General features: G+C 44.2%; 1 protein-coding gene across 1 annotated transcript; it reads left to right on the top strand.

Annotated features, from left to right (window-relative positions):
• The first annotated feature begins 18,136 nt into the window (after window positions 1-18,136).
• Window positions 18,137-24,924, top strand: LOC308470108 (uncharacterized protein). The gene is made up of 4 exons (XM_080993392.1): window positions 18,137-18,252; window positions 22,022-22,258; window positions 23,654-23,757; window positions 24,560-24,924. Exons 1-4 carry the CDS (start codon window positions 18,171-18,173, stop codon window positions 24,665-24,667), a joined length of 531 nt encoding a protein of 176 aa, XP_080849518.1. The 5' UTR covers window positions 18,137-18,170; the 3' UTR covers window positions 24,668-24,924.
• Window positions 24,925-25,164: the final 240 nt, after the last annotated feature.

The raw sequence follows: 25,164 nt of genomic DNA, 5'->3' as shown, positions 1-25,164 counted from the left end.
TTAACCTCAAACTGTTCTTAACCTGAGGTACCACTTTAGCTAATGGGGCCTTCCGCTGCTGCCGCCGCACCACTGCTGTGCGATTTCTGTTCTCATCCTGAAGCAAAGTTCTTAACCTGAAGCACTATTTCTGGGTTAGCAGAGTCTGTAACCTGAAGTGTATGTAACCCGAGGTACCACTGTAATTTTTAATTAAATTTTCTGTTTTACCATTTAAAATACTCATTTTACATCCTTAAGATATCAATGACTTCCCTTCTTCTCTTTCCATGGTTCATTTTACATATCACAAATCATAAATCCCTGCATATTTTACAAAAACTATACCATTCAGTATTCCATTATTGCATCCATCAAAACTTGTTTACACTGCTGAATTTATCTTAACGCTGCCAGCATTTTCAGCTGTACACAATTATTTCCCATAAATTCAATAAAAAAATTCCAATCTTCTTTAAAAGTATGTTCTTCTTGTTCGCTTATTCTATATGTTAAGTCTGAGCTGTGCATATTCTGTCAACAAGCTGCCATTCTTCTTTAGTTGGGACCTCGCTCGTTTTCCATTTTGGGGCTAACAAAACAAAGCCTTTTTCTTTTGATCAGTTGTTAACCTTCAGTCGGTCCCATAAAGTAATTCCATTTACCCTGTAATTTCACACCAATAGTGTTCAAGATAAACCATACAGAAAACTGTAACACCCCTCACTGCATCTGTCTTTTAGAAGCCTGGATGGGATGGGTTTCCCATGAGACTGATTTTGTAGAAACGCCAGAGCAGCTGGAAGCCTGTAGACAAATAGTTCAGTATAATGCATCGTTCCTGGGAGTGCGTTCGGTTGTGCGTACTTTAGATGGTACAACCCAGTGCACAGAGCAATCTCTGATACTGCACTATTTGTCTATAGACTTCCTGTAGCTGTGGAGTTTCAACAAAAGCAGGTGTTGGTGTTGTTTTATTATATTGCACTTTTCAAAATATTTTTTCAAATAAATGAATTATTAATTATTATTATTTTTTGATATTTTGTTTATTTATACTTTTCAAGTTTATACCTCTCACTAGTTTTATACATTTCACTAACTTTAACATTCATTTTGACATTTCAAAACTTGACTTCCACCCCCCTTCTTTCTGGGGTTCCTTAAATTTGTTTTTTAATAGCTTCTGCATATCCAAATTAATTTGCTCATTTATCCATCTTCTTTAAATATATATTCTTATAAAACTGCAGGGTGTTACAATAAACCTGCCAATGATTTTATCAACAATATCAGTCTTGGGGAACACACACACACACACACACACACACACACACACCCTGATCCAGGCTTCTAAAGGGCAGGTGCAGTAAGAGCTGTTACAGTTCAACACAAGAGCATAAGGAAAACTGCTGGGTCAGAATAAAGGCCTGCCTAGTCTAATAACTTGTTCTCCACAGTGGCTAACCAGATACGAAATCCAGAAGAGGAAGAGGAAGAGGAGGAGGAGGAGGGGTTTGGATTTGATATCCCGCTTTATCACTACCCTAAGGAGTCTCAAAGCGGCTAACAATCTCCTTTCCCTCCCCCCCCCCCCCGCCCACAACAAACACTCTGTGAGGTGAGTGGGGCTGAGAGACTTCAGAGAAGTGTGACTGGCCCAAGGTCACCCAGCAGCTGCATGTGGAGGAGCAGGGAAGCGAACCCGGTTCACCAGATTACGAGTCCACCGCTCTTAACCACTACACCACACTGGCTCTAAGCAAGACATGGGGGCAATTGATCCCAGCCATGATGCCTGTCTATGGTCCATCTCCATGGCAATGCTCCTTGCCTGAATGCCAGTTGCAGGAAACTTCAGGAGGGGAACCTGGTGCTCACTTCCTCCTTGTGGGTTTCCCTCAGGCATCTGTGAGAACTGAATGCTGGACTAGATAGGATCCAGCAGGGCTCTTGTTATGTTCAGTCACTGGTATTGACTGGATTTATCCAGTGCTGGATTTATGTATAAGCTAAACAAGCTGTAGCTTAGGGCCCCACTCTCTTGGGGGCCCCTAAAAATGTAAAGGGGAAAAAACTGGATGTACATTTCCAAAATAAGTTAGAGCTTAATAATTATTTCACTATACTGTAATATACTTCTTCCTAATTGTATTTCGCTATTAATATACTTCTTAATTGTACTTCAGTTCAACAATTACTTTGATAAAATACATATTTTTTTATGTGCAAATGGCTTGAGATACCTATTAGGTCCATAGATTACCATATAGCATAAAGTGGTACCTCGGGTTAAGAACTGAATTCATTCCGTAGGTCCGTTCTTAACCTGAAACTGTTCGTAACCTGAGGTACCACTTTAGCTAATGGGGCCTCCCGCTGCTGCCGCGTGATTTCTGTTCTCATCCTGAAGCAAATTTCTTAACCTGAGGTACTATTTCTGGGTTAGCGGAGTCTGTAACCTGAAGCATCTGTAACCTGAAGTGTCTGTAATCTGAAGCGTCTGTAACCCGAGGTACCACTGTATATTCAACACACAAAAGCAGTGACAATTTGTTGTTGACAAAGGACAGCTGGACATATAAAGGGCCCCATTACCTTCAGTAGCTTAGGGCCTCATCAAACCTAAATCCAGCCCTATCAGTGAATGAAATCTTTAATGCTATAAGCCATCACAATTACTCACAATGCGTAGAATACAAATACCAATTGATTTAAAACTGAACAACAGCAGCAAAGCAAACATACAAAAATGCAAAAATCACGCAGCGAGGGAACCGCCAGAAGGCCCTCAGCACTGGACCTCAGTGTCCGGGCAGAACGATGGGGGTGGAGACACTCCTTCAAGTATACTGGAGCCAGGTATAAGCCATCACGATGGCTAGTAGCCACTGATTTCTTTACCACCCTGAATTCCCCCAATCTTTTTTTTATAAAGCAACCTAAGCTCCTGTCCGTTGCCACAGTTTGGAGTAGCAAATTCCCATAGTACAACTATGAACAGAGCCGTCTTTCCCATAGGGCTTAGTGGTGCATTGTGCCAGGGCGCTGGCCTCTCAGGGGCATCCCAGCAAGTGGGAGAGCTTTGCGGCTTTGCCAGCAGCTTCCCCCTTCCCTGCACGCCCGCCAGCTGCGCCCCGTCAACCATATGGCTGGTGGGCGTGCAGCTTGCCTCCCTAGCCTCTGTGGGGATTGCTCTCCTGCAGTGGCATGGGGGAGAATTGCGGGGGGGGCATGGCTGGCAGTGCGCAGCTTCGCCCCCCAACTATCCATGGTAATTTGGGGGGTGCTGGGCAGATATTTGCACCCTGGTGCTGTATCTGCTAAAGACGGCTCTGAATATGAACTTTAACGGCAGGGGGAGAACAAGATTATTCCTATCCTTCCCGCTTCCTTGGGACTCAGTTGCATTGGGAAATGAGAATCTATTTGAAATATTTATGCACTTATATATATATATAAGGTGCCGTAGTCATAACGAAGGAGAGGGAAAAGGTAATGAGGCATAGGGAAAAGTAAGCAAATTGGATATTATTTATAGACATGCGAATCTGGAAAATAGTATTTTACTGATGAGCATTTGAGAACTACATGGCCAACAGATAGATGCTGGATTTTAAAGTATAATGACAGCAGAAAAGCAAGTCAGTATGTGTGATAAAATGGGGGGGGGGGGGAGCCTATTGCAATGAGAAATGTAATAGAAAAAAGAAATCAAAGGTGTTTGAACATCCAGGTGAAATTGTGTCACAATGGAAAGATTTATAAAACAAAAACAAAATGAATTTCATGCATGGATAGGGATAAGATGGCAATGATTATTTTCCCCCAGCCAGGGATTATAAGCAGCTTAATACAGAACTGGTGAAAGAGCAGCCCTATAATAGTCAAAACTCATCGCTGTACAAGACACAGGGTAGATGGATGGAGAGATAGAAAAACGCACATACCTTCCATTTTCCTGGTGGCATTCAGTCTGAAAGCAGGAGCAGAAATAGGGCAGTATCTGCAGTGTGTCCCCTAGATATCTGTAAGATACAGCCTTATTTGTCTTTAAATAGAAGCTACTCATTAAGGAGATGATAAACCAATTATCAAGCACCCTGAATTTTGTCTCAATGACATTCCCCTCACCCACCAAGCATGGCAAATGGCAAAGGATAGGGAGGGTAGGATGGCGATTTTTTATTTTATTTTTACAACGAAGGCAACACCACTAAACTTTTTAGATCCAGAGTTCTTAAGCTTTATTCTAACAACCTTACACAAATCATGGAAATGACTGCTTGAGCCAGTGTTTCCCAAACTTGGGTCACCAGCTGTTTTTGGACTACAACTCCCATCACCCCTAGCTAGCAAGGCCAGTGGTCAAGGATGATAGGAATTGTAGCCCGCAAACAGCTGGAGAACTAAGTTTGGGAAACACTGGTTTTAAGCTTTCACAGGCAGTAGTTTATTCTCACATTCTAAGTTCTGCAATGAAGAGCCTGTGAAGAGCCTTGCTGGGTCAGGCTGAAGCGTCATCTGGTGTGTCATCTTGATCTCCTGGTGGCCAACCAGATGACTATGAGATTCCCCCAAGAAGGACTTGAGGGCAACAACAATCTCTCCCCACTTCTAATTCTAAGCAACTGGTATTCAGAGGCATCTAGTGGCATTTGCATGGTCAGGCGGAGTCCCCCAACCCTGGGCGGCCCCCGTGTGGAATAACGACTGAAGACAACGTGCTATGGGATTAAAACTGGCCACAACTTTATTATGTTTCAGATGTGGGTAGACCTTGGCTCAGGCATTGGGCGTTTATCCTTCTCAGTCCCCCCCCCCCCCCGGGATCTGGGGAACATCAGGGTTATCCAGAGTGTGTGGGTCATGGGCTGGCTCTGGAGAACATATGTTCAAGCAGAGATAGCTGCCCCCGTTACACCGCCATTGCAGGGAGGAGCAATGACAACCTCTAGGTGTACGGCCAAAGCCTCCCCTCAAACAACCCCTTTAATGGGGAACCGGGGTATCGCCACCACAAAGAGGAGGGGGATGTGGGTCACCGTGCACCCCCCCCCCCCCCATTTAGGGAAGATAGACTAAAGGATTCCACCCAAGGCCTGATACTGCCAAAGTAGTGACGTTTTGCTACAGGAAAGGCAAACCTGCCAATGCAGGATAATTCCTTTCTATCCCTTCAACAGCGACCTTGACGTAGCAGGGCCCGCGTACCTGTGGAGAAAATGTTAACCTGTAAAAGAAGTCTTAACTAAGGGTGGGTAGGGTGGGAGAAGCTCTGGAGCCAACTGACGATTCCCAGGTAAGATCCTCCCCCTATTGTGTGGGCAGGTGGTTCCTCCCCCTACCTGGCCTGATCACCTTGGCAACGCCTCCCCTGGCGGGATTGGGCAACTGGCTGAGGTAGACGGAGATCTCCAGGTATCCCACTTGGGGAAGGCAAAGCCAAGCCTGTGCTAATGGTGTTGCATAGGGTCCAGGGGGCTGCGTGCGACCCCGCGAAGGACGCCCCCCATTTAATGTGGGGAGCAGTCATTGTCTCCTTTTCAAGGAATCCACATGGAACTGCACTAAACTGTTGCAGGATAATGGACCAGTCTAACCAACATACTTTGAAAGGATGCAGACCATCAGGAAACACCCTAAGGATGCAAAATATATACTGGCATATCTAGGGGAGTGACACACAGCCAACCCATGTGGGCTTGACGGCTCCATTATTCTAATCCCGTTGCTCTGTCTTAGCTCCTGCCAACCTAATAAAAACAATATTATTAATAATAATTTATGACTTATACCCCACCCATCTGGCTAGGCCTCCCCAGCCACTCTGGGCGGCTTCCAACAGGATATTAAAAACGCAATAAAACATCACCTAGCAGTTTGAAGGCATGGCAATGCAAGTAGATAAATAGGTACCGCTGCAGCGGGAAGGTAAATGGCATTTCTGTGCGCTCTGGTTTCCGTCACAGTGTCTTGTTGCGCCAGAAGCGGTTTAGTCCTGCTGGCCACATGACCCAGAAAACTATCTGTGGACAAACACCAGCTCCCTCGGGGTGAAAGCGAGATGGGCGCCACAACCCCATAGTTGCCTTTGGCAGGACTCAACCGTCCAGGAGTCCTTTACCTTTTACCTTTATTCTAATGTTTCATTCCATTTCATTTTCTTTTACTATATTTCTGTGCTGCTTTCCACTCACACGACTTCACAAAGTGGCTTACAAACAATAAATAACAATAACACAACAGAACGTCACAATCACAACATAAACCATATAAAATAATTAGCAAATTGCCAATAAAACAATTGTTCTATTTCAATCTGCTTTTGATTAGCATATCCAGTGCTCTGTATTGGTTTCAACAGCTGCTGTGTTGATGTTTAAGTACAGACCGTGATTTGCAATGGATTTTATGGGATTTTATTTTTGTTTTAGTGTGATGCGAGCTCCCTCGGGAGGGTTAGCTCTGAAAGACTGTGTTCCGATATTGATATGAAATAAATGAAAAGGGACACTCCAACTTCTCACTTCAAAATTTCTGGCTCCTTTGGCTTTAACAACCCAGTTTTCCTTCAGAGAAAGGGCAAACTCTGTAACTGGAGCAACTGGCACAAAGCAGGAACATTGTGTCAGTTTATTTAACCTGCACGCTTTATTTTGAGCCTTCTCTCAGTGTGAGAATTTTTCCGTTCCAATTTAATTTGTCCCAGAAGTGGGGCTGGGAGCTCCTGGAATAATTTCCCTGCAGGGATGGGGGAGAAACAGAGGGATCTTCCAGGCGGCCAGCTTATGGAGCGATTGCCCTGATTCGCTGATGCAGAGGTTAGAATATATCCCGGTCGTTATTGATTAATCATTCTGATTTGCTTGTTGCAGGCTTACACATCTTGCCATTAGCCATTCATACGCCCCTTGTTCATATGCATTTCTCCTTTGCTTTCTGATCCGCAAAAACTCTGATTCTTTGTTGCACTAAAAACCGAGTCCTTTAATTGTGCAACCTTGACCGAGTGGGGCAAATAAGGGGCACATCCCATTCCGTCTGCCAGAGACTCAGGAGTGCTGACTGCACTCCAAAACACATTTCTCTGGAGTGGAAAAAGCAAAGCCAGCCCAGGATCTATTGGATCCTGAGCTGGTCTTACTGCTGTCCCATGACTTGGCTGTTGCTTGGCTGTTGCACAGGGCTGGCACTGTCCCATTTACTTGGTCAAGAATTACTTGGCCAAGAAACAGTTGCAGAGGCGATATGCTGAACAACTACTTTGTTGATGGCATCTATCTGTCTCAGTAGACAAGGGAAGAGTACACGTTTGGGGTTAAAGTCAAATTACTGGAGAATTACAGCATCTACTGTGGCTACAGAGACTGATATGGGTGGGACATGTTTTGTGGGGCAGAGGAAGATGTTTAGTTTTCTTTTTCTAAAATATTTTTATTTATACTTTTCCATTACAATTTTTCGCATTTCAGTCAACATAACCATATATTCATAATCATCAACTTCTCTTTCCCCCACTTCCATGGTTCCATTTATTTATCCATTGTTGTTGTTGTTTAGTCGTTTAGTCGTGTCCGACTCTTCGTGACCCCATGGACCAGAGCACGCCAGGGACTCCTGTCTTCCACTGCCTCCCGCAGTTTGGTCAAACTCATGTTTGTAGCTTAGAGAACACTGTCCAACCATCTCGTCCTCTGTCGTCCCCTTCTCCTTGTGCCCTCCATCTTTCCCAACATCAGGGTCTTTTCCAGAGAGTCTTCTCTTCTCATGAGGTGGCCAAAGTATTGGAGCCTCAGCTTTACGATCTGTCCTTCCAGTGAGCACTTAGGGCTGATTTCCTTCAGAATGGATAGGTTTGATCTTCTTGCAGTCCATGGGACTCTCAAGAGTCTCCTCCAGCACCATAATTACAACTGCATATTCTAATTACTCCATACATTTTATTTTTCTCCTTACTCACTATATCTTCAATACTTGAAACTGCTGGGATTTACTCCCACCCCGCTAATGTTTATTTAACATAATTCTTATTTAACATAATTCTTCAGATATTCCTGAGTTCTCGCTAGAGGTGCACCGTGGCGTTCCTTCTCTCTGAGCTCCTCCCAGCAATCATTCCTCCTCTTGTCACTGCTGTGGATATATGACCTGTCTGTCTCCAATTATTTATTGAATAAAGCAACAGCTGCCTAGCTTGTGTTGGCATGTCTTGCCCAGGCTGCAGCAAACTAACCTCCTAGGCTCCAGCCATGCAGCCAATATTCTCTGGCTAGAGGTCCTCCAGGAGATTGTCTTCAAGCAACAGTCACCTCTACAACAGGTACAATGATCTTACTGCCTCCACACCCAACTTCTGCCCCACAACCATGCATGGCAGTGGGCCAGATTCTGCACTGCATCTCCAGGTTGTGGTGGTAGGGATGGGGACTTTGTATTGCTGCCATAATCTGCTGCAGCAGACCCAAAAAAGAGTCAAATTTATTTTGGCACAAGCCAGGGGTATCTGCGGACTACAACTCTCATCATTCCTTACCACTGACAAAAAAGTGACCAGGCCCAAGGGCACTTGTAGTCCAATAACATCTGAAGAGGACCACATTTTGCTCTTCTTCACATGAGCTTTCGTGGTCCAGTGTGCTCTCCATTAGATGGATCTCTGCAAATGTGTTCATCTTTAAGATGCCACAAGACTTTTCACTGTAGTATTTTCTTTTAAAGTTTTTGTTTTAGGAGGCAGGGGTGGAATCTACACACATATTGAAAACACTGTGAAAAATCATTTTTTAAAAAAAAAACGTTTTGAAAAACACACTGAATTTTGCATAGCTCATTTTCGCCATCTAGTGTCACATTTGCATATTGCACTTTACAACACATTTAAAACATTTTATTTGCAGGTGTATAGCTGAGTCCACGCTGAACAAATAGGAGAAAGACATGGAGAAGGAAGGAAGGAAGGAAGGAAAACACACACAGAGAGAGAGAGAGAGAGAGAGAGATCTGTATATACCGTAGTTTTTGTTAAAAGTGGGTCACATGCTAAAGGCTGGGAGATAAAGGTGAACCTGAGGTCTGGCAAGGCCAAAATAGAGTATCCTAGCTCCACGTCCCCTTAGGTAACCACTGCAAGCACTTATTCATTCACGGCTAATGAGTTTGTTTCTGAATAGCCATTGGCACCTTGTAAAACACCAATGACGAGTTTCAGTCTGAAGGAGGAACCACCAAGTCTAATGTCTTAATTAGCAGTTTTAATAATTATGGCATTTGTTGAGGCAGGTGTTGCCTGCCTGCCTCGGCTTGAACAACTCTCAAATTGCTTCAAAGCTGAGACAGGTATGTGTGCCTCTTGGAGAGGAGAACTTTAAGGCACGGGGGCAGGGGCAGTGCGATGCTATTGCTCATAAGGCTTTGTTCCAGCTGATGTGTATTATATATAGCTTTAACTATCCTTGTAATCTGTGTATTTGGTTTAAACTATAAGCCTGAGTCCAGGCTGAAGCAGTTACGCTGGTGTAGCTCCAGCTGAGCTGGGGTTGGGGACTCCTGCTGGCGTAGCACGGCTGAGCCACACATCTGCCACATCCTAACTCAGGCATAGGCAAACTCTGGCCCTCCAGATGTTTGGGACAACAATTCCTGAAGCCATTTTGACTCTCAAATATCCCTCTGCAGTAAGGGAGTAACTTTTGATTACTTTGCAGTTCCACCACATGATGGTAAACACTTTTAGTTCCCGAATCCGGTTCATAGGCTCACCCTATTCATACGCAAATGCGCCCTTAAGACAGGATTTGCAAGCAAAAAGTCAGTGGGAAAGCTTTCCCCATTTGCCTCCCTTACTGCAGAGGGACTACAATTCCCATCATCCCTGACCAATGGTCCTGTTAGCTAGGGATGATGGGAATTGTAGTCCCAAACATCTGGAGGTTCAGAGTTTGCCTATGCCTGTCCTAACTCATGCATCCCAGGGAATCTTGGGTTAAGATTGCGTCTTATGACACACAAAGAGAAGAATCCGAGAACAAAGATTAATATTACTACTACTACTATTTGTTTGTTTGTTTGTTTCCTACATTTCATCAGAACAATGATAACTAGTTGTAGGGAGTTCAGATTTCATTCTGCCTTGGTCATACCATCTCTGGAATACTGTGGCCAATTCTGAGCACCACAATTTAAGAAGGATATTGACAAGCTGGAACATGTGCAGAGGAGGGCAACTAGGATGATGATGATGAAGAAGAGTTTGGATTTGATATCCCGCTTTATCACTACCCGAAGGAGTCTCAAAGCGGCTAACATTCTCCTTTCCCTTCCTCCCCCACAACAAACACTCTGTGAGGTGAGTGGGGCTGAGAGACTTCAGAGAAGTGTGACTGGCCCAAGGTCACCCAGCAGCTGCATGTGGAGGAGCGGGGAAGCGAACCCGGTTCACCAGATTACGAGTCCATCACTCTTAACCACTACACCACGCTGGCTCAAGGGTGTGGAAGCTAAGTCTTATGAGGAACTGTTTAAAGAGCTTGGTATGTTTAGCCTAGAAAAGAGGAGGCTGAGAGGAGATAGGATAGCCATCTTCAAATATCTCAAGGGATGTCCCATGGAAGAGGCAACAAGCTTGCTTTCTCCTGCTCTGGAGGGTAAGACTCGAACCAATGGCTTCAAGTTTCAAGAAAATAGATTCCAACTAAACATCAGGAAGAACTTTCTGACAGCGCTGTTAGGCTGTGGAACAGACTCCCATGAGAGGTGGTGGACTCTCCTTCCTTGGAGGTTTTCAAGCAGAGGTTGGGTGGCCACCTGCCATGGATGCTTTAGCTGAGATTCCTGAATTGCAGGGGGTTGGACTAGATGACCCTCAGGGTCCCTTCCAACTTTACAATTCTGTGATTGCAATGTGCCCTGCATCAGTCTTTCAGCCTCTTTGTTTCTATCATCCTTCCCACTGACCAATGAGCAGTTCCGAGGTCACAATCTCTCCATTTGCATATGGGAGGGAGGGGCAGCTGGCAGATGTGTATTATGAAGTGCTGCATATTATGACTCTTCAGGGGTAGCATTGCTACATCACAAGAGGGGGGATATTTCCCTCACCCACCCAGGCAATCAAATAGCCGGCCCTTCACTTGAATACAAGCCACCCAAGGTGAGGACAGTACAGAGGTCTTTCTCCCTAAGAACTGAGCGTGAGAACAGGAGAGTTGGAGGCAAATGGCTGCTGTCCAGGGCGAGAAGAAGGCGGCCCAGCCTCAGAAGAAGCAGAAGTTGGCGTCTAAGAAGATCCATCCTAAACAGAAGAAGCTGCAGCTCAAGCAAGAGAAGCAGAAGCAGAAGAAAGCGGGAGCGAGGCTGGCGCACAAAGGGAAGGGCCCAGGAGCTTCTTCTAAGATGGCCCGGCAGCTTCAGCAAAAAAAGGCACCTTTGGCAACGAAGGGCAATGGGAAAGCAGCCCCCTCTGACAGGAACGCTAGCAGCCATGTGCTCAACCAAGACAAGGGTGTCAAGCTGGGGAGAAACATCTGCGCCTTCAGCTGCAAGGACCTTCTGTACGAAGTGAACGAGCTCATGCGCAAGGAGCTGACGAGGCGCATGTTTGCCAACAAGCGCCGTGTCTCTCATTAACGAAACAGTGGCTCCCTTACTCCCCTGGCTGGCCCAAGTCATCTCTGTAGGGGAGGAGGAGGAGGAGGAGGAAGAGAAGAGGCCAGCTTAAAAAGCAAAAGCAAAAAAAAGCAAAACAAAAACAAAAACAGCAGCTTTCATATGAAAAAAGACCTGGCTTTCTCATCTAAGGCAGGACCAAAGAGCCCTAATTCTCTCTAAAGTAATGACTTTATGCCGCAGCTGTGTTCCACATCGCCACGATGACCTTCCCAACTGTATGAGAAGAACCAAACATCTGCTGAGAATGAGCCTTGAGGAGGAAACTCGGTTAACACAAAAGGCCTCTACTTTCATTAAAAAGAAAGAGATCCCCTTGCTTCGAAGACCGTTGGATTTCCCACACTGCACGTGCAAGTTTTTTTTTCTTTCAGGGAAAGAAAAAGCAGCTAGCTAATAGCATAATAATAAAACGGGATTTTAAAATTATTTTTCTGTGCATCTATTATTTGCCCTGGGAGGAAAGCTGCTACACTGGGGGTGGGAAGCAGCTGCTTCCTATCCCCAGTTTGGGGCAGGATTGTGTTCATGAGGACCACAGCAAGAGGGCCAGGGTTGTGTTCCCCTCCCCGTGCTGTGGTCCTCATCTGGACTGGGAAGACCCTCTGGCTGTTGTTTAAAACATATACTAAGGGAAAATTTAATCAAGATGTTTTATAGATGGTACTTAACACCTGCCAAAATAGCTAAAATGTATAAAACAAAAGCAAACCTATGTTGGAGGTGCGGTAAAGCAGAAGGGACACTTATACATATCTGGTGGACCTGGAAGTTTGGAATAGAGTAGTTGCTTTGGAAGACGATAATCAGGCATCCGCACAACATGACCAGTCCAACAAAGTGGATGTTGAAGAATCATTGCTTCAACACTGGTGATCTTTGCTTCTTCCAGTACACTGATATTAGTTTGCCTGTCTTCGCAAGTGATGTGTAAAAATTTTCAGAGACACCATTGAGGGAATCTTTCAAGGAGCTGGAGATGGCGTTTATAAGTGGTCCATGTTTCACAAGCATATAGTAAGGTTGGTAGTACAATAGCTTTGTAAACAAGCATTTTGGTTTCCCTACGAATGTCCCAGTCCTCAAACACTCTGCACTTCAATCGGGAGAAAGCCGCACTTGCAGAGCTCAGGTGATGCTGGATTTCGGCATCAATGTTGGCCTTTATGGAATAACTGCCTAGGTAGGAGAAGTGATCAACATTTTCCAACGTTACACCATAGAGTTGGATTTGTGGTGCTGCAGAGGGGTTATTTTGTACTTGTTGGTGCAGCACTTTGGTTTTTTGGATGTTGAGTGATAGGCCAAGCTTTTCGTAAGCTTCTGCAAAGATATTTAGGATGGTTTGGAGGTCATCCTCTGAGCGTGCGCACACTACGTTGTCATCAGCATACTGAAGCTCTATGATGGAAGTTACGGTAACCTTACTCTTTGCTTTCAGTCTGCTCAGATTCAAGAGCTTTCCATCTGTTCAATATATGATTTCTACTCCGGTCACATTAAGTTACACATTAAGTTAAGTTACTCCGGTTACATTAAGATATTTGCACAGTAATAATTTGATTAGAGGTCTTAGTTACCTGCACAAACACAAATTCCGCATCAGAGGTGTCACCAGAGGGGATGTAATTTCCTATTGCAAGCTGAATAGTGAGATTTATCATATGTGAAGGTCATCATGCTCATCAGTCATGCCTGGGCCAAGGCACAGAACAGGAGTGAGAAACCTCTGACTCTCCAAGATCCCCAACTCCCATTGGCCCCAGCCAGCACAACCAATGGTCAGGCACCCACGGGCTCAAAAGCCCGTCATTGAAAAAGTCCACCAATTGGATTCCACCCTGTTTTAAAGTTTATCTCTACACCATTTATAGACTGCCCTATAATAAAAAAAAGTCCCAAGAGCTATCTATGGACTACAGGCAGAATTTCCCTACCTCCAAGTACTATCAAAACAAGGGAGAGGGGGCTGGAACACTGGACTCTCCTGAAATTAGTGGGATGAAGAGAGAAGCAGAGATGAAGGTTTAAGGGATGAAGACCAAGAGGGAAATGCCAACAGAGAGAGAGAGAGAGAGAGAGAGAGAGAGAGAGAGAGAGAGAGAAGGGGTTGATTTAGGACATGGGCTAGGCATTCCAAAACATTGGGGCAGATGAGCTGGTTGGTTTGGAATACTTGGGTTTGTACCTTAATAATTTCAGAATATGAAATTATATGTTGCCCAAAAGGGAGCCCTGCTGCTGAAAGATTATTAACTGTCTGATTGTGGAATTGTTCCAGACAAGGACACTCACGCTTAAGGTATTTTTTGTTAATGATTCATGGTCTAAGTTGTGTTTTATCAACCCAAAAATACTAGGAAAGGCTTTAGAACGTGGCTGGGCCATTTTTGTTGCACCTCCTTTGGCTCGACACAAGCCCACTGAATGCTTGATATTTCCTATGGAAGTGCAGGTAAACTGTAATTAGAATGTGGAGGTTTAATGTGAGTAATAATCTGCAAACAGACAAGATTGTCCTTCCCTTTTCTGTCAGTCAGGTAAGAAGGTTTGTGTGGACGGGAGGGGTTTCACAGTCTCAGTGTGGTTACAAGAGCTCAACTGAGGTCAGAGCTGCTGCAATAGGTGGAAGTAACTCACTTGGGGATGCTATGTGCAAAATTCCAAAGCAGTGTTATCTTAAAAAAAAATAATGCACTGCTCCTGACACAGAAATATAGCAGGCGAAATTCTTTATTTATTTCATAAAATTTCTACATCGCTTGTTCGTAAAAATACAAAACAAAACAAAACCTCAAAGTGGCTTACAGAAAGATAACACAAGAAAACCAACACCCCCGCAACAATAGGTTAAAACAAACGCAAAGTTAAAATACTAAAATGGGTTAAAATTCACATCAATCATCCCAGCAAGCTTTACTTTTTTTTTTTTTTTAAGACAGCAAGTCTATTTCGAACGAGGCTGAAGAATAAGTTCCTTTGATTTACTTGGAAGGAATATTTAAGTGATAAGGCGGACAGTGGTGGGAAGTAGGAGGAGGAGAGGTGGGGAAATATTGTTAAAAAGGTGTAGTCATAGGTATATCAGTATTCAAATCTGAATTGTCAAATTGTGTTATTAGTGTTATTATAGTTTTTGTTGTATGTGTCTTTTGCGGTTGTTGTTTGTATTGAAAAAATGATTAAATAATTTTTTTTAAAAAAGTTCCTTTGGTTTATAATCCAAGACATTCGGCTAGAATCCATGTTAAGATGAGGCAAGAAGGATAATGATGATGATGATGATGATGATGATGATGATGTCTGGGTGAATTCAATGATGTAATCAATGGCATACCATTTGCAGCAACAACAGTGAATGCCAAGAGTATTTGCAGGATTTATTTACAGTGGTGCCTCGCAAGACGAAAATAATTCGTTCCGCGAGTCTTTTCGTCTTGCGATGTTTTTCGTCTTGCGAAGCACGGTCCGTCGCAACTGCGCCTCTTCAAGCGGCTTTAAAAAAAAAGCGCAAGACATTTTCGTCTTGCGAAGCAAGCCCATAGGGAAATTCGTCTAGCGAAGCAACGCAAAACCGAAAAACCCTTTCGTCTAGCGAGCTTTTCGTCTTGCGAGGCATTCGTCTTGCGGGGCACCACTGTATGTTCCAGACATTATGAACATAAGTGAGTATTGACCATTTCCGCTCCCATTTCCGTTTCTGTCAGGATTCTCTGATAATCTTCCTGCAACCCACATGAGTTTGCAATGGGTGTATGTGAGCATGTGTGCCATGAGGAATGAGACTTTCACTTCATAGCTTATCATCAATGTGGTCTCCCAATAACCATAAGAGGTCCTTCAAATAAAACCCGTGTTTTCACTTTAAGGTGTGGTCCCACCGCATATAATGCTTGTTCTGACAACATGGACAGCCAAGTGGGTCATGCAAAAGACCATGTGACTGGACGACACCTTCACAAGAGTTTGCATTTATCATTCAAATAATGAAATTTATAAGGCCTGTGATATATAAGGTCAAGTCACACCACAATTTGAAGGGCTTATATTTTCCTTGAGTAGTGGATTATTTGGCCGGTAATAGACGTTGACTCTTCTTCACACTTACACCAGCATCTGACACCTGAGGCGACTGCCTCACTCTGCCTAATGGTAGCTCTGGCCCTGCTCATAACTAGTAGATCCTATTGAGATCCATTAACCAACTATTTTGGGCTAGAACTAGAAATCTCTGTAACAGAACGTTGTGGTCAGTCAGCAGCCCCCAAACTAGGCTTATCAAAACTCACTTGAGTCCCTGCAAAATTTCTCAAAATGGTTCACCTCAGGTGGAATTTCCATAATTGCTCAAAGGTTGTCTGAGGCAATAACATGCCCCCCTAAGTGTCCCAATTTTCCAGGGACAGTCCCAGAATTACGAAATCCATCCCACCTTCTGATTTGATCCCTGAATGTCCTGATTTTCTCTGCCACTGCCAAGCTCAGGGAGAAGGATAATAATAATAATAATAATAATAATAATAATAATAATAATTTATTATTTGTACCCCGCCCATCTGGCTGGGTTTCCCCAGCCACTCTAGGTGGCTTCCAACAGAGATTAAAAATACATTAAAACACCAGTCATTAAAAACTTCCCTAAACAGGGCTGCCTTCAGATGTCTTCTAAATGTCAGGTAGACGTTTATCTCTTTGACATCTGATGGGAGGGCGTTCCACAGGGCGGGCGCCACTACCAAGAAGGCCCTCTGCCTGGTTCCCTGTAACTTCGCTTCTCTCAGTGAGGGAACCGCCAGAAGGCCCTCGGCGTTGGACCTCAGTGTCCGGGTAGAATGATGGGGGTGGAGATGCTCCTTCGGGTATACTGGGCCGAGGCCATTTAGGGCTTTAAAGGTCAGCACCAACACTTTGAATTGTGCTCGGAAATGGTGCTTGTCCCAAATGATGGCGGTGGCAGCAGTGCTGGCTCCAAGGGAACATCCCATTGCCTCTCCGTGGCCTCTCCATGTCTTCCACTGATGGTCTCCTCCCTTAGGCAGCTCATAGTGGCTGCTGGAGAGCAGGTGAGGAGGAGAAGAGTCTGAGACAGCTGACGTGCCAGCTCTGAGGGGCAGGCAGAGGGCAGGGCCATCCTGGGCAGAAGGAAAGGGAGAGCAGAGCAGCAGAGTCTTTCTTTCTTTCTTTCTTTCTTTCTTTCTTTCTTTCTTTCTTTCTTTCTTTCTTTCTTTCTTTCTTTCATTAAATAAAACCACTTTGTGTGTCCACATCAAATCTTGCAGACTTCCTAAAATTTATTTATTGGTGTGTGTGTTTTTTCTTTTTGTAAAGCTATTGAAGAATAAAATAAAATCAGGATTAAGGAGGTAAGGAGGTTTTCTCAGGATGGTGAAGTGTGTGTCTCACTGGTGTAGTGCTGATGACAGTCACCCTTCTTCTTGGGGGGCACAAAAATGGAGGATCAAGGAGGCTCAGTTAGGGGGAAGTGAGAAATGTCTCCATTTTCACCTGGGGATATGTTGGAGGGTGAATCATCATCATCATAGCAACTCTAGTTGCAAGCTTTCAACAACAATAAAATAGCGAAAGGCTCAATCCAGTCAAGCATTGGTATAGTACCCACGCATGAAGATTTCCACAGAGATGAAGAAAAGCCTGTTTTTCTCTCCCCATATCACACAAATGCAGAGGCGGTCCTTCAGGAGAGGTCCTTGCAGGGAATGCAAAACCCATGCTCGCCTCCCATATCTCCAACCTGCCCTCCATCTCTGCGTCATGCCAGGTGGGGCACCTTCCATGCCAAGATGTGCCTACATTGGACTGGGTTTATAGTTTGGTTTGATTTCTTAAAAAGCTGTACACTCAGTTGAGGCCTCGCTGGAGATGGAGTTCCCTGCCCAGGTTGTTCTCGTCATTCTCAGAGGAACAGGTAACAAGGTAGTGGCAAGTTATTATAAAGACAGTGACTATATACAGAAAAATAATAACAGGACACCTCAGGAACATGATTTGTCATCCACAGAAACACCCATGGCTGAGTTCAGCTGGGGCTCCCTTCCAGCACACCAATTAATCACATGGATACAAACATTAATTTTTTTGTCTTGGTGTAATTAAAGGCATGGGGTTTATGCTGTTCAGAGATTGCATGATCCTAAGCAACATTTTTTTTGAAATCTGTCCCATCCCCACTTCTCCACTGCCTTGAAGAAATTCTTATCTGACACAAACAAATAACTGGGTTTATGATCACGCTTCACACACCCTTTTATGTTTTTTTGTATTTTTAAAAATTTGTTACATTTGGTGACACAAAAGATACACACGCACATCTTATCTTCCTGAATGCAAAATATGACAACTGTCATGTTTTGGAACATTTCTGCCTATGTAGAGGTGTTGCCGAATTAGGGGAGAGCTCTCGCTGTTGCGATAGCATATATAAAGGAGTTAGCAAGAGTTATGGGAGAGAAGCCAGGAATACACTACAGCATCTAAGATTTAATTGTGCACACTGTTGTGCTCCCATGGAAGAGAAAAGGATGAATCCCAAGGACGTGAAGAGGATCCTCTTTACATCTGTGGTCCTGCTTCTGTGTACAGCAGCAGGTGAGGTTCTTCACGTGCCATTTGGTGCGGCCATTTTGAAAAGGGATCTTGTCGGTATTTGAGGGACCATCTTGTTGTTCCATTCTGATTTAGTTTGACAAAGCACGAAGGGACTACATGTTCTGAAGGAAACTTGTGAGCTTAGGAGCTATGTTGATTGTCTGGTATTGCTAAATTGGCGGTGGGTAAGGGAGGCAGCGGCATTTGCAGGTGAGAAGAAAAGAAGAAACTCAAAGGGCTTGAAATGAGGTTTACTCCAGATTCTGGGATAAATCTTATTTCAAGCACCCTTGTTGCCTACAGAACAGTTCCCAAAGCAACCGCCAGTGGCCTTTTCAATATATTGTATCTCCCAACTCACTCTGTGGCTCAGGGTTGCTGTGAGGAGAAGAAGCTGCCTCATGGCACCACTGTAGATTTTGCTTGGGTGTGGGCAAATTAATCACCAATTTATGTCTACTCTGAATGAAGCGTGTTAACAATTTGCCACCGCCACTTAAATTTCAAAATTCTAAATGAAAAATTGTGGGGACAACAACAAAAAATAGGAGTTTTGTCAAGTTTAAATGTGCCCATGCTTCCTCATCAGCAGTGCAATTTCATTGTTAGTGTAATGTTATTTATTGGACTGGGGTGATGCAAGATCAAATCACCCCTCATTGCAACCTATGTGATAGATTAGGCAGAGACAAGAGGTTGTATTCAATGAAACGCTATGGAGAAATTCTGTCAGTGCAAGCATTTTCCCTTGGAGTAAGGATGGTTCTCTCCTTCTTCTCACCCCTGCCCACACCCTAAATCTGTCGCAGAGGTTTTGTCCAACACTCTGGAGCAGATTTAAGGAGGGTGATGGACACTTGCAGGAAGAATAAAGTGTGTGTGTGCGTGGGGGGGGGCAGACTTTTGCTGTGCAATTGGAAATCCTTGTGCTGATGAAAGCCCTTTCCAAGTGTGCAAAAGGAACAAGTTGGTAGACTTGTCAGTTCGCCTATAACCTGTTAGACTTGGGCCCACTGTCTGTGTCGCTGATACAGTCATACCTCGGGTTACAGACGCTTCAGGTTGCATTTTTTCAGGTTACGGACAGCCAAACCTGGAAGTACCGGAAAAGGTTACTTCCGGGTTTTGGCGTTCGCACATGCACAGAAGCGCTAAATCGCACTTTGCACATGCGCAGAAGCACTGAATCACAACCTGTGTGTGCGCAGACACACAGCTGCGGGTTGTGAACGCTGCAGGTTGTGAACGTGCATCCCACACGGATCACGTTCGCAACCTGAGCATCCACTGTACTACACCACACTTAAATCAGTGTGATTGCAGAGTAAAAAAAAAAAGGTGGGGTAAAGGACCCCTTCAAATCCAGTCAAAGGTGACTTTGGGGTTGCAGTGCTCATCTCGCTTTCAGGCCGAGGGAGCCAGTGTTTGTCCACAGACAGCTTTCCAGGTCATGTGGCCAGCATGACTAAACTGCTTCTGGCGCAACGGGGCGCCATGATGGAAGCCAGAGCGCACAGAAATGTCATTTACCTTTTCGTCCCAGTGGTACCTATTCATCTACTTGCACTAGGTTGGCAGGAGCTGGGAAAGAGCAACGGGAGCTCACTCCGTTGTGGGGATTCGAACTGCTGACCTTCCAATCGGCAAGTCCAAGAGGCTCAGTGGTAGACCACAGCTCCAGCAGAGTTTCCAGCAGAATATCATAGCTTTCCTGTTCTCCAGTAGTCAGCCTTTTCCAGAGTTCCTGATTAAGAAAACTCCTTTCCCATGCAGTTCAGTTTAGAGTGTAAAGTGTCTATTGTCTCATGGCCCAAGACAAGCATAAGTGTAAACTTTAAGAGATTCTGGTGAATTGTGAACTAATCTACTATTATAGAAGTCCTTCTGGTCTTAGAAGCAAAGCTTGTAAAGATACAAGTATACAGAGAGAGCCACCAGCACTTTAAAGTACTAGCTAGCTCTCCATGCTATATTGAACCATACGGCACACAACCTTCAGCTTCTCTGCTGATACTTTGCACTAAGCAAAAAAACCCCCACCCTTCTCAGCGAATACCTGAGTGCACATTCCTTAGAGAAAGGGAAGGCGAGTGAAACATGCTCCAGGTATTTAGCCTTGGACTGTTTCTAAGCCACCCATTGCAGCTGGCATGCTAACTCTAAACAGAATCCAGACGTTGGGGGTAGGCTGCTCAAGACATGGCCCCAGCGCTTGGTGCAATTTTATCCATTTTTTTCCAAATTACACCAACACAAGTGAAGGCTGAAATTGGAGAGGGGAGTGGATATGTGTGTGTTGGCCTTGTCCTCACTGCCTCCACATGCACAAGGCGTGAGCTCTCCCTACCTAACCTTCTGTCACTGAGCAGATAGAGCTGAAGGGTTTAGGGGTGGCGGCACATTGGCTTGCATGTGTTTAGAAGCCTCCCCATGACTGGGGATCCTGTATCCTCCTGGTTCTGCATTCCAAGATGGCTTCCAAGTGCATTCCGCTGCACACTCTAGAAGCCCCCTCAGACCTTCCCTCTCAACTCTGAAAACTGGGACTGGAGCCAGAACATGGGGCAGACCCATCCCTGCCTCTCCAACCCCTGAGTTTCAGTCCTCGCAGGGTATCTCTGAATGCTTTAAGAGGGCTATAACCCAACAAACTGAGTTATTTTGGACCACTCACTATTTCTAATCCTGTTCCACTGAAGAGGGGTCGTTGTGAGGGGAAAATAGGACATCTCCAGTTACAGCGTTCTGATCTCCTTGGGGGTAAGGTGAACTACAAATAGATCAAAATACAGTAATGAAAGAAATGATGGTAATAATTTATCTACAAATAATGAAAAAAATGAAAACAGCAGCTTGGCAAGTGTGAACATTTTTTTACAGCTTTCAAACTGACGTGTGAAAAAGCAAGTGCCCTCTTCACTTTATCTTATGAACTAATAATGAATCAGGTAGGTCCATTTGGGCACCGATTGGATAAATATAAAAATATGACAGCCAGCTGACAGCAGTATCCTTAAATGCTACTCATCTCCTGACAACCATCCAGGACTAGAAGAAGTTACCATATGTCAATTGCAAAGTAAGGTAGCTAACCTGTGTTTCAATTTCACAATGTAGTGAAGCTGTGTCACACATTTGTTTTTAAGTTAACACAATGAAAAGTTGCTATGGAAATGTTAGGTACAGTGGTACCTTGGTTCCCAAACACCTTGGTACTCAAACAACTTTGAACCCAAACACTGCAAACCCGGAAGTAAGTGTTCCGGTTTGCAAACTTTTTTCAGACGCCGAACATGCTCTGTTTTGAGTGTTACACTTCCGTTTTGAGTGTTACACTGAGGTCTGTCTGTTTTGCTATTTAATTTGTGTTTTTGTGGCTCTTTTTGTTTTGTTTTTGTGACTGTGTGGGACCCAGTTCAGCTACTGATTGATTGATTGATTGATTGATTGATTGTGTGACTGCAGTACATTGTTTATTGTTTTCATTTTATGGATCAATGGTCTCGTTAGATAGTAAAATCCATGTTAAATTGCTGTTTTAGGGGTTGTTTTTAAAAGTCTGGAATGGATTAATCCATTTTGCATTCCTTTCAATGGGAAAACGCATCTTGGTTTTGGAACACTTTGGTTTTGGAACAGACTTCCGGAACGGATTATGTTTGAGAACCAAGGTACCACTGTATTTGCAAACTGAAGTAAAAACATAACCCCTCCCCAATGCAAGGGCTTGACTTTTCTATCACCTCTGCCTGCTGTCATTTGCTTCCAGATTCTCAAAACCATCACACAACCACACATCCCAACAACAGCATTTCTTCTGAAATTGTTGAGCTTCCAACATCCACAGCCACTCCTGCAGCTTCCACAACTCTTCAGCCCATCCATAAAACTACATCCTACACAACGGATGGCTTCCCCATCACCTCAGCAGCTGCGCCGAATACCACAGAAAGTGTCTCCAATACTACTCATGCACTCCTTACCTACCCCTCAGCCAATACTACTGGTAAGTCACCAGACTGGAGAGAGTCAGAAACATTCTAAAATCATGCAGGGCTTTGACACGAGTGGTGCAAAGAACTCCCTCATTGCCCTTAAAGGGGTTGTTTTTCTTTCGAATGGTTAATATGGTAGTCGTGCCATGAAACCTGAAATGTAGCTATCTAATTTGAATGGTCCGATGGATTTATCCTGCCCGCTCACCCCTGCCTGCACTCACTCGCTGGATCATCACCTTGTTATGGTGAGTGGGCTTGAACGTTCCTATGATCCTTGTGAGCGAAGCCGTGAGGAGTCTGTGCCACCGCCTCCATGATAATAGGCACAATCTCAAGGATGAAATCAGAGTGAAAATGACCTTCTAAAACTCTTCATGCGATTTGCAGACAGAGAACTGGAGAGGGGACACAATGTGTAATCTTGGTGTGCATGGGGAGCCAAGATCACTCATCTATTTTTGTCCATGAGGATGCTTTCAATATGGTCAATTATTATGTTTAGCTTACATACCTGCTTACTGTTTCTTTTGTCACTGGAGAAGCATCTGATTTCTGTGAAAGTTCTTTTAAACTGTTTTTAATATTGTGTTTTATCTGACCTAACCTGCCTTGGGATTTTAGGCAGGGTAAATAATAATAATAATAATAATAATAATAATAATAATAATATGTCACACTCACACTTTAAGAATACTGAGTGGTTCTGTGGAAGCGTAAGATAAACATAGTTACCCCCAATAAAATAAAATAAATCAATATTAATAACTAACTGCAGTTATACTTTTGCATTTGGCCACCCTGGTTTCCCATGGAAAGCAAAGATAGGATACAGATTTTAGAAACAAGCGCACGAGTAAATGATTAAATCTGGAGTGGGGAACCTTTGGCCTGTTATTGGACTACCACTCTCAGTGTCACTGAACATTAGCCAAGCCAGCTGGGGCTGATGGGAGATGGAGTCCGGCAACATAAAGGTAAAGGTAAAGGGACCCCTGACAGTTAGGTCCAGTTCCGGACGACTCTGGGGTTGTAGTGCTCATCTCGCTTTACTGGCTGAGGGAGCCGGCGTACAGCTTCTGGGTCATGTGGCCAGCATGACTAAGCCGCTTCTGGTGAACCAGAGCAGTGCACGGAAACGCCGTTTACCTTCCCGCTGGAGCGGTACCTATTTATCTACTTGCACTTGACATGCTTTCGAACTGCAAGGTTGGCAGAAGCAGGGACCGAACAAGGGGAGCTCACCCCATCACGGGGATTTGAACCGCCGACCTTCTGATCAGCAAGCCCCAGGCTCTGTGGTTTAACCCACAGCGCCACCCACATCCGGCAACATGAAGAAGGCCAAAGATTTCCCTATCCCCGGAATAAACGTCATGTTTCATTGCATCCCTTATTCTCCACAGATTCTACACCATCAGAGCCTGCATGTTTGCAGGGCTGGGCCATCTTCCTCATCTGTTTAGGCACCATAGTGACCGTGTTCCTAATGACTGGTATCCCACTGATGGTAAGAGATACTACGCACACACTACCAATCTTTTTTTCTTTTTTCTTTTCGTATAATAATTTTTATTAATTTTTAATTACAATAATCCATAAGAGCCACATTATCATAATACCAAATTACAATACAATTAAAAAAACCAATTATTTAAATACCAAATTAAACAATTTTGGGTGACTTCCCGTGTGCTGGATTTCAGGGTACAAAGTCCTTATTTCTTTCTGCTTCCATAATCTTGATTATTCCAGTTACAACAAAGGATCTTGATCCTTTATTTAACGGCCACTGGTTTCATGACTTTCATTCATAACTGCATATTTAAAAAAATTTATGTCTGCAAGAGGAGTTTCTGTCCTGTAAGTTTCTGTGTGAGGTGTTGTTTCTTCATTCTTCCTGTTATAATCCAACATATACAGCTCTCTGCTTCCACTTTTCTCTGCTCTGAAGGGCTGTGTTTTTCACTGTGTCACCTGCCATCTTGTTTGTCAGAGTCAAACAGAAGGTCTGGTGTCCCACCATAGCCCCGGGCAGATGTCCAGCTTTTCTTGTCCAACACTCATTGAAACACACTACCAATCCTGACTCACTGTTGCAGGACAAAAGGAAGTGCTGCTAACATTGGGATGGGGAATCTGTGGCTTTCTAATGTTGTTGGGGTTCCAGTCCCCATCATCCCTAGCAAGCATGGCCTCTGGCCGGGGATGATGGGAGTTGTGGTGCACAAACATTAAGAGGGACACAGCCTCTCCACCCATGTGCTACCATATCAGTGCTAATAGCTTCTCCCCATGATTTTGCTTTCCAGCTCTACTGCTTCTTTCAGGGCCGACGCATGCAGCAGCCCCAGCAGTGTTCCCGATATAACCGCAAAATCTACGTGGTTCCTGAGGAACAAACGCACCAGGTAGAATGAGAAGAAACAAACAAAGACAATCGGAAACCCAGGACCAAGATTCGTGGATTCTGTCTCCAGTGCTGCCATTGATATCTCTGCATTTCCAGGAGGACATTGTTTCAAATGTGTTATTTGCAATGTGGCTACAACAGAGATTGAGGCTCGCTGTTATTTTAGTACGAAACTCGGTGTACTTAAAATGAGAAAGAGAATGAGCAGATTTGGTGTGCTTGTGAAAAACTGGGGTAGCATATTTTGGAGCTGCTAGGCACCTTAAGTTTAAGTTGGGACCCACGTGTTCCTAGCTGACAATGATACCCTGCTATAGTCCAGGGGAATCTGTTCTTCTGATAACTTACAACTCTCCTGCCAGCAAAAACAAGCATTCAGATTACTCTATAGGACAACTCTTCTGCATTTCCTCTGGGTTCTGATGGTAGATGCAGGAGTTACGACACTAGGAACAGGGAAGGGATTATTCATGTGCTCTCCCTGAAACCTTGCTATCCTTCGAA

This window comes from Podarcis pityusensis, assembly GCF_964106645.2.
Source record: "Podarcis pityusensis genome assembly, chromosome: 2".
NCBI lineage: Eukaryota > Metazoa > Chordata > Lepidosauria > Squamata > Lacertidae > Podarcis > Podarcis pityusensis.
The sequence above is the reverse complement of the archived record's forward strand: the minus strand, read 5'-3'. Positions and strand labels throughout refer to the sequence as shown.

Excerpts from the sequence above, each read along its gene's own strand:
- LOC308470108 (XM_080993392.1), top strand. The coding sequence starts at position 18,171 with ATGGAAGAGAAAAGGATGAATCCCAAGGACGTGAAGAGGATCCTCTTT. Across the intron at positions 18,253-22,021 it reads GCTTCTGTGTACAGCAGCAG|ATTCTCAAAACCATCACACA; the intron begins GTGAGGTTCTTC and ends ATTTGCTTCCAG. Across the intron at positions 23,758-24,559 it reads TGACTGGTATCCCACTGATG|CTCTACTGCTTCTTTCAGGG; the intron begins GTAAGAGATACT and ends TTTGCTTTCCAG.